Source organism: Podarcis vaucheri, assembly GCF_965113315.1.
Source record: "Podarcis vaucheri genome assembly, chromosome: 11".
Lineage (NCBI taxonomy): Eukaryota > Metazoa > Chordata > Lepidosauria > Squamata > Lacertidae > Podarcis > Podarcis vaucheri.
This window is the reverse complement of record NC_138749.1, coordinates 246,356-255,861: the sequence shown is the minus strand read 5'-3', so window position 1 is coordinate 255,861 and position 9,506 is coordinate 246,356. Positions and strand designations below refer to the sequence as shown.

Below are 9,506 nucleotides of genomic sequence, written 5' to 3'. Positions count from 1 at the left end.
AGAGCTGCTTCCAGATCCCAGCTCACAGAGGATCACGCTAGCCAGCGTTCACTTTATAAAAGTCTTTATTGAGTTACAGTTTCCATTTTCAAGCCGCAGCGTGCAGCTCTACGTCTTAGAAGCTAGACCGGCGAAGCTCCGTCTGAGTCTCCGCCTCCTGTGCACCAACTTAATACCCTAGCCTTACTCCACCTCTTCCGCCTTTCCTTCCTTCTCTGGGTCCCTCTGCCCCCCGTGGCCTCTTCCTTCCTGGACTCTTCTGACGCTGACCCCCCGGACCCTTCTCCTTCCTTGGGGCGGGCTTTAGGACCTGGCTCCCTATCCGGGCTGCTTACTGTGCCGCCTTCCTGAGCATTTGAACTTGGCGCACGCGCCCAACCTTCCACCTTTCTCTTGACCGTTTCCTCACTCCCTGATGGAGGCGTGGCCACTCCTGACTCATGCCCTCCCTCCTGTGGCGAGCCGCCGGATCCCGATACCTGGCACCCTTCCTCCCTACTGCGCTCTGTTGGGGAAGCTGGCCCCGATTTCCAACTGCTGCTCTCTGAGTCCCCTCTGTTCCCTTTTTCCTGGGGTGTCTCCCTAAGCCCCCCCTTTGCTCTGACCACTGGCGCTCCTTTCTGTGAATCTTCCGATTCACTGGAAAGACTCGGGGATCTCGGGCCGCCGTCATCGCTCATGTTTCCTTCGTATTCCTCCCCTTCGCTCTTTGTTTCCTCCCTTTCCTGTGCCTCTGCTCCTGAACCCCTGACATCCATCCCCCCTCGAAGCCCCCCCTTCCCCCCTCCCCTCCCTCAGGTGTGGGTGCTGGGTGCTCCATTGTCATGGGGGTGAATGCCGGATACAGTTCGTCTGCCGTGGCGTGCATCCAACTGGATAAGTCTGGCTCTTCCTCCTTGCGTTCGCCGATGTCGATCACCTCTGCTTCCATCTCTGTGCCGCCGTGCTCGAACCCAATGTCCTCCCCGAACACGTCCAAATCCGTCTCTCCCTCGGTCTCTCCTGGATACGTCGCTCGCCCTGGACCCTCCAGCCACTTCCTGCGCCACTGCTCCTCTGGTCGATCATCCCACCAATACGAGGGTTCTGGGGCAGATCCCGAGGGTGACTCTTCCGGTGACCGTGTGCCGAGTGCCGGTTCCTCGTCTGAGTCGAACCCCTGGAACGTGCTGGTTGAAAGCGTGGGTGTGAACAGCCAGTCATCGAAAAAGTCGGCTGGCATGGGTCTGTGTGGGAAGAGGGCATGAAACTCGTCTTTGAGCAGAGGGTCCTCCAAGGCGTAGCCATGCACCCAGCAGTTGGCACTGGCCGGGGTGCCCTCTCTGGCGAGAAGGTATTCTGCCCCCTCTTCCCCCCCTCGCAATTTCATCTTTTACCGCACCGCTCAATCCTTCCCAGAAAAGGTCTCTGACCGGAGCTGAATCTCTGTCCCATTCCAGGGCACTGACCAGTGCAAAAAAGCGGGAATGATACTGCCTTACACTGGCCCTCCCTTGTTTCAGCCCATGTATCTCTTTCCTAGCGAGATCAACGTCTATACTTGATAAAAAGCACGCATCCATTGCTTTAATGAAGGCATCCGCACTTCGGAGCGCCGGATCCTTATCTCTCCACAGATTGCGCAGCCACGCTTTAGCGTCTCCATGCAAATGGGATAGGATAAACCCCACCTTCTCTTGCTCATCTCTAAAGTCTTTGTCCAGCAGTTGAAGCGCACATTGCACATCTGCTCGGAAGTTGGGGTACTGCTGTAAATTCCCATCGAAATGAGATACGAGACTGCCTCCTCTTCTCCCCAGCCCAATTCCCTCCGATTTGGGTCCCGGTTGCCCCTGCTTTGTAAGCACTTCCAACCTGATTTGGAGATCCTTGTAGGTGGCAGCTGCTTCCTCCTCCCTCTTCCTGGATGCGAGTATCTCTGCGTTTAGTTGTGTCACTGCATTTTGCAGGGTTGCTATCTGCTGTTCGGTAGTCATCTCGTCTGACTTTTGTGAGCTCGCGAAGAGGCACCAATCTTCACCCCTCACTGTGCCTACTCACGCTGCGAGGCTTTTGGTGCCAAAACAGGAGACGGAGCTTACTGTCAGAGCTGCTTCCAGATCCCAGCTCACAGAGGATCACGCTAGCCAGCGTTCACTTTATAAAAGTCTTTATTGAGTTACAGTTTCCATTTTCAAGCCGCAGCGTGCAGCTCTACGTCTTAGAAGCTAGACCGGCGAAGCTCCGTCTGAGTCTCCGCCTCCTGTACACCAACTTAATACCCTAGCCATACTCCACCTCTTCCGCCTCCCCTTCCTTCTCTGGGTCCCTCTGCCCCCCGTGGCCTCTTCCTTCCTGGACTCTTCTGACGCTGACCCCCCGGACCCTTCTCTCTCCTTGCGGCGGGCTTTAGGACCTGGCTCCCTTTCCGGGCTGCTTACTGTGCCGCCTTCCTGCGCATTTGAACTTGGCGCGCGCGCCCAACCTTCCACCTTCCTCTTGACCGTTTCCTCGCTCCCCGATGGAGGTGTGGCCAATCCTGACTCAAGCCCTCCCGCCTGCGGCGAGCCGCCGGATCCCGATACCTGGCACCCTTCCTCCCTACTGCGCCCTGTTGGGGAAGCTGGACCCGATTTCCAACTGCTGCTCTCTGAGTCCCCTCTGTTCCCTTTTTCCTGGGGTGTCTCCCTAAGCCCCCCCCCTTTGCTCTGACCACTGGCGCTCCTTTCTGTGAATCTTCCGATTCACTGGAAAGACTCGGAGATCTCGGGCCGCCGTCATCGCTCATGTTTCCTTCGTATTCCTCCCCTTCACTCTCTGTTTCCTCCCTTTCCTGTGCCTCTGCTCCTGAACCCCTGACAGCAAAACAATGTCTTGTGACTGCAGTTGCTGCTCAGTGAGGGAAATAGAAACCAACAATGAGAAGACAATGGTCCGTGTATGCATAGTCTGCCACCTGGCATTGCCCGGAGGAAAGGCTTGGCAGAGTGATTTGACAGGATTACGTGACACCTTGCTTGAGGGATTATGGAGGACATTGGAGGTGTCATGGAGTCCTAGAGAAATTGAGCAAATTGGCACTGAAAGCAAGAAAATCGGTATTACGGTTGATTTTCTATGAATTTTATAGATTTTAGTCCCTTTTGACATTGACAATTGGACTCGGAAATAAATGGATATATTGTAGCGAAGAAGAAGGTGAAGAAGACATGCCCCCCCTTCTGTATCAGACAATACACAATTCACTCTGGCTTGTCCAGATTGAAATGTGTTCTAATATTTTCCTGGTAAGACCCCTTGAATCCCTCCTGTCAGGGAACTGACATCGGAGCTAGAGGCGGAGGGAAGGCTCTCAAATGATGCTGGAGAAGGGCCCAGCAGGGAGACAGGCAGCTCCGCAGATGGGGAAGCAAATCAGCGCAACACCAGGGATATAGAGAGGCTGATGGGGGAATCGGCGAGAGGGCTCCAGGACTCTTCACCGGACACCAGCGGGGAGAGCACGGGTCCTCCGCTACCCACGCCCTCCCTGTGCAGAAGACTTCCGCGCAGGGAGAGTAGGAGGAGACTTGGCGTCAAACAACTTTTATGCTGGAAAAGGTTTAAGAAACGCCCACTGACGGATTCTGCTAGCGACTGAAGCAGCCACGAAGTGAAGGGCTGTCCAGGCAGAAAGGTTTAACCAGGCAACATAGCCAGGAGAGGCGGCAACTTACGCACAAGCAACCCATACACATTACACCTCCTAAAAGAACAAAGACACCACAGTCTTATTCATAAGTAACAAAAAGAAAGTTTACTCACAATCAGGCAGAGGACAGTGTAATTCCTGAAGGCAGGCTTAAGGCGTAAAGTTACATACAAACAGGTTTACCCTAGTGACTGCAGGTAGCAGTCCGGGAAGTTCGCAGGATGAAAGGAAGATGAGAAAAGAGGGAGAGCGGCAGCATGCCTTGGCCTTTGACCAGGTCTGGAAAGGTCACGCCCTCCCACTAGTCACATGCAATGGAGGATGCTCCAGCCCAGGAGCAACAGGAAGTTTTGATACCCTTGCATGTCCACTCTAGCAAAATAAGGAATGTTGTACTTGACTGCTCCCAGTGGATTACATCTCACATGAAAGGCTGTGGTGTCAGGCAGAAGTCTGAGATCCAGACATGCCCCTAGCAGAAGGCGGCATTTACACCTCCTTTTGTCATTCAAACTTGGTTGAGGCAGCTTCTTTGCTCTTCCTGGGTCTCCTTCCCCTCTGAGGCTGGGCTTTCCTGTGGTGATTTTGATAGCACCTAGTCTGGCAAATGGGAGGGGGATTCAGTCTGTGATGATACATCTTGAGGATCATGGCGTCCTTGTTCCCTTCATGCCATGAGTCACGTCCCCTCTATCCCTGGATCACCATTTTATTATCCTTTAGCACTAAATGAAACCATTTATTTTGCTATTTTTTGTGAATTTCTTTGTTTCAGGAAATGGGCTTTTCTCCTTTGCTCTGGAACAATGCTGTTGTCAAGCCCTTACGGTGCAGTGCTCAGCTCAGGAGGTCAACGCTTCTGATGTGTTGGTTAGGGTACCTCCCCTTTGTCCATAACAACTCCAAGAAGTTGCAGATCCTATAAATGTTGGGTCGGCCTACCAGCCACCTTCCAGTGTCTACTACCACGTTGCCTCCTTGACTTTCCCTCCTTATCCTGTACCCTGCAAATGTCAGCTTGTTCTTGTGACTTCAGTTGTCCTTTCTTTTGTTTCCAGTTGATTTTGATCTGAACAGGCAGCCCTTGACCCGTGACCAGTGGCAGACACAAAGCCCTCAGCAGCTGTTCTAAGCCTGGCCGGCTCTCCCCGTCTCTCTCAGCTAAGTGGCGCCCTTGCTAGCCCTCCCAGCTGGACAGGCAGCGTGAGGCTGTTCCCATCAAAAGAGGTTCCCCTGTTGCTTTCTAGAGGATGCACTCTCCTTGAGTGGGTGCCTTCGGCACTATCCTGCCCTTGAGTGTCCTGGGTTTCTTTGGGCCTCGTGGGAGACTCTTCAGGTGGGGCGTAGGAAGGGGGGTGCAGTGGGGGCGGTCTGCCCCAGGTGTCACCACTGAGGGGGGACAAAATGCCAGGCGGCACTCACCACAGGGCCTGCAGGCTCCACGCTGCCCAAAACAGTCTGCCCACCACGTCCCCCTCAGCTGTAGGCTGAGTGAGAGGAGGCAGGCAGACTCCTTGGAGGCTTCTTGCCCTGCCTGGCCCCGCCCCACGCACATCTGGCCCCGGACCTGGGCACAGGGCACAAGCGCTGCCCCAAGTGCCCGATCGGCTTGCTCCGCCGCTGTCTTCAGGTGAGCTTTCTTCAGTCCATCTTTCTGGAAGTTGACTGGAACGGTTTATGGCATGGGAGTAATGTTTAAACAAGGCAGGATTATGGAAGACATACCTTACCATAACAGAGTCAAACCTCGGCTCCCGAATGCCAAAAACCCGGAAGTAAATGCTCCGGTTTTCGAACGCTTTTCGGAAGCCAGACATCTGACGCAGCTTCTGCTTGAGTGCAAGAGGCTAACTGGAAGCTGCGCTTCAGTTGTCAAACATTTCGGAAGCCAAACAGGAGGTTTGACTGTAATGGAAAGGGATTGCCTCGAGTCAGTGGCCATATTCATTTGTGGGCCAAGGGGGTTGGTGGTCCTCAGCCACGTTCCTCCTTGCTTACAAAGTCAGAGAAGAAAGGTATGAACTCCCCCTTTGTTCCTTTGGCCCTAGAGGACTCTCGGCTTCTTCGCTAGCTTTTCCAGCCATGCAATATCCCACACTTTCATGTTTCAAGTGGCAAGACTGGCCCCGTCTACGTTTTCCCAAAACCCTGGTGTCATTCGAGCTACTAGGAGCAGCTGCCCTGTCATGTCTTATGGTGCAGATTCTGGCTCCCCTCAAACATAGACAAAAGTGCTAATCTCCTAGGAGTCAGGCACCATGTGTGAATCAAGCCCCCTCCTCAGGCGACACTGACCCCTCCAGCGACCGAGGCAGAGCTGTTGTGTGGGGCTTTGGCCTGTCAATCGGGGTGGGACAAGTGTATGTATGTCTTGAGTTGTGGGGGAACAGGGCTGGCTCCTTTCTCTGGTGCACAGAAGTTTGGGGTCTGCCCCTCCCATACTGAAGGGAGTCCTTTATCAGGTTAGCTGGACCCACACTCTGTACAATCTGGGGCTGCCCCAGTGTTATTTTTATACGCTGAATCATTTGAACTTAAAACAAACTTGTTGGTGAGGGGGAGGCTCTCTGTGCCTTTTGTGGGTGGGTGTCTGTTGCTCCAGGTGTGCTGGGGGGCAGGAATAGGTAGTGCCCCCGCTTCCCTGGCCATTCCTGGTGCTTGCCCGGCCTTTTGGGTCTGAGCCTCAGTATAGTTCTCTCAATGAGGGGAGGGGGCTGTGTCAATATCCTCCCCCCCCCGTGATCCTCTGTGTTTCCTGGGCAGTGGAGTGCCTGCCTCTCAGCCTGTTGAGGGACTCCCTGCCTTCTCCCAGGGTTTTTTTTTTGGGGGGGGGACGGAGGGTGGTGATGTCAGTATTCCCTCTGGGATGCTAACATTCAAACACTATGCTGGCCTTGAAGGTGATTTTTCTGACAAAGTGAACAATAGAAAGGTTTATTTATTGGTTTTCTGCAATTGCCCCATGAGACAGTTCTCTGGGGCAGGCACAGAGCATTTAAAAGAAGGTTTAAAATATGTAAAAGGCCACTCAAAAGCCCCTAGCAAGTGCAGAGAATAAACCCTTAGCAGTTGCCTTATCAAAAGCGGTCACCACCTGCAGCAAATGTTCTCTCTAGCGGGTGGGGTGGTAAAAGCAGCACCCCCCAAAACCCCTGTCCTGAGGGGGGATTATTGCCCCTCCCTGTGGAAAAGGTGGGGGGCAGTGTTGGTGGAGGGAAGGGGAGTTGTCTTGTAGCTGGTCCTACCCACGAGTTGCAGAAGAAGGCCCAGATCCTGGTTCCTTCTCATCTGACACGTACATAGATGTTCTGGCCAACCCTGCAAGGAAAGAGGGAGAGAACTTTCAGATAAACCATTCAGTTGGCATTTTCTTGGGTCAGGAGGGCTCCTGGACGACTCTGGCATGATTTCATGTTCGTGGGTTGGGGCTCTTTGCAGACAGGGAGTTGATGGAGGGTGGGGGCTGAGCTGGGGCCTAGGCCCACCTTCGTGGGGGCAGCCTGGTCCCCGATATCTGCTTTGAACTGTTACGGAAGTGAGGGGGGGCAACCATCGGGAGCAGCAGCGAAAAGTTGCTTCTTATTCCTAGGAAGGGAACTGATGCTCAGCCCCGACGGCGCTCCTTCGCCCTCGAGGTCCTCGCCTGCCTGTTTTAATGGATGGGGGACGCCCTCGCCAGTCGGCCCGTCGGGGGGCGCCTTACCGGGTGGCCTTCCAGTTGTCTGCGTGGGTCGCCACCTCCTCCCGCAGCAGCCACGTCGCCTCCAAGAACTCGTTGCCGTTTTCATCCAAGAAGCACTGCCCCACGAAGACGGTGGTGGAGTCTGGGGGAGGCAGAGAGAGGGAGGTCGGTGGGCTGGCGCCGAGCCGAGGCCGTCCAGCCTCTCCTTCAGGGGCGGCAGAGCTGGGGGGGGGGAGCTGCTGTCCCTCGGCTGGCCAGCCCAAGTCGGTCCCCGACGCCACCGCGTGAACGAGAGGGCCCCTGGCGGCCGGGAGCCCTCCTCTTCTTCGTCCACGGGGCTGCTCAGACCCCTCCCTCTCCCCTTCTGCCCCCCTCCCTGCCTACCGTAGAAGGACCAGTTGACGGAGAAGCCGAAGGTGGGCTGGGCGCGCGGGGGGTTGGGGTGCTGCGTGCCGTGCAGGGGCGACTCCCGGATGGCGGCGTCGGGGGCAGCCGAGACGGCGGCCAGGTAGTAGCCCGAGAACTGGCCGGCCGCGTTCAGGGGCCCGATGAACATCCGGGAGCCCAGATCGTTCACCCACATCCCCTGCAGGTTGCACTACGGGGCCAGAGGGGAGAGAAGCGGGTCAGAGAAGGGGACCCCAAATGGTCATCAAGTCCAACCCCAAAGACTACCCCCCCCCCGATCAGAGATCCAAAGGGGTGCTTTGCGCGCAGTGGAGATTGCGCCTGCTCGCCACTTTTCGATCCCATCCGAAGGAACCTCCTGCAAAGCGCCTGCGGCAGCTGCTGCACGTCGGAAATTAAGACCCCGGGAAACAAGGAGGGGAAGCCGGCAGCAGCAGCGGCTTCCAAGGCCCGCAGAGAAACACACAGCCCGCCCCCCAAGTGCGCCTCGACAGCTCCGCTCCCTTCGCGCTTTGACGGGGACTTCTCTGCATCCCCACCGGTGCGGCGCTGCTGCCTTCCCCTTTCGCAGACGGGGGGCGAGACAGAGACCCGGCGAAGCCCCGGTGCGGGGGTCCCCTCCGAAGGCAGCCGGCGCCGCTTGCCCGGCCGCTTGCCTTCCCTCGGGCCGGCCCTACCTTGGGCAGGGGAGGGGGCTGGCTTTCGGCGGGCGAGAGGGCGAGAAGGGCGCCCAGGAGCGCCAAGCCTGCCAGGCCGCCGAGAGAGCCCGTGCGCTGCGCCATCCTCGATGCCGGGAAGGGAATGACCCCGTCGAGCCGGCGGCCGCCCTCTTATAGCGCCCGGGCGGGCGGGCAACTGCGCAAGCTGGGTGGGCGCGGCACGGAGACCGGTGCCAAGAGGGCGGAGGGGCTGGCAGAGGCATCTCGGACATCTCCCCACCCCGGCCAGGTAAGATGTTCGACCACCTGCCATCTATTTCTTTATAGATATATATATTCATATACTGCTGTACCATAGAAATATACCACAGCTGTTTAGGACAATATAAAACCATACAGTAAAATCATAAAAAGTTGAAAACAACTTTAAAAAAAAGAAACAATATTCAGTTGACCGTTGTGGGGGTTGTATTCTTAACTGCCTGGCCAGGCCTGGCGGAACAGAAGAGGTTTCAGCAGGCGTTTAAAATTTGGCACAGACTGCACCTGCGGAATCTCCAGTGGCAGAGAGTTCCATAGGACTTGGTGATGACACCAAAGGCTCAGCTTTTTGTACTGTAGTCAGCTGAGCCCTGCGAACTCGTGGCGCTACAGCAGAAGATCTCCGTGGCTGATTTGGGACAGAAGGACCTCCGACTTTTCAGGGGAGAGGAAGCACCTCAGCCCCAAAAAGAAGTCTGCAGAGCTGGAAAAGGCTCAGCCAAGGGGCTGCGGGAGGAGGGAAAGGTTGCAACGTTTGGGGCTTATTGGCTTAGAAGCATCTCAATGCCTCATTTGGGCCAGTCTGCAGCGCAAGGCCACGGGATCAGAGAATCCGAGAGCTGTAGAGTCCGTTTCAGCTGAGGCCTCCTGGTGCCCACCCGGTGGCTCAGTCAGTACATTCCCACCGTGCCCTGACACGGGCACATCCTCTCCTTTGCCTCTTGTCACTCTTTGCTCTTCATCTCATCACCAAGCCAGAAATGTGAGCACAATCTGCCTGTCTGAGCTCCTTTGCTGACACCATCTTTGTTAAGGCTGCCTAAAC

General features: G+C 55.8%; 1 protein-coding gene across 1 annotated transcript; it reads right to left on the bottom strand.

Moving 5' to 3' along the window:
- Positions 1 to 6,863: 6,863 nt before the first annotated feature.
- Positions 6,864 to 7,946, bottom strand: LOC309514768 (avidin-like). Its single transcript, XM_082192049.1, has 3 exons — positions 7,737 to 7,946; positions 7,374 to 7,494; positions 6,864 to 6,988 (listed from the first exon to the last, which is right to left on the bottom strand). Exons 1-3 carry the CDS (start codon positions 7,933 to 7,935, stop codon positions 6,955 to 6,957), a joined length of 354 nt encoding a protein of 117 aa, XP_082048175.1. The 5' UTR covers positions 7,936 to 7,946; the 3' UTR covers positions 6,864 to 6,954.
- Between the last annotated feature and the right edge of the window lie 1,560 nt (positions 7,947 to 9,506).

Excerpts from the sequence above, each read along its gene's own strand:
- LOC309514768 (XM_082192049.1), bottom strand. The coding sequence starts at position 7,935 with ATGTGGGTGAACGATCTGGGCTCCCGGATGTTCATCGGGCCCCTGAAC. Across the intron at positions 7,495-7,736 it reads CGTCAACTGGTCCTTCTACG|ACTCCACCACCGTCTTCGTG; the intron begins GTAGGCAGGGAG and ends TGCCTCCCCCAG. Across the intron at positions 6,989-7,373 it reads GACAACTGGAAGGCCACCCG|GGTTGGCCAGAACATCTATG; the intron begins GTAAGGCGCCCC and ends CTTTCCTTGCAG.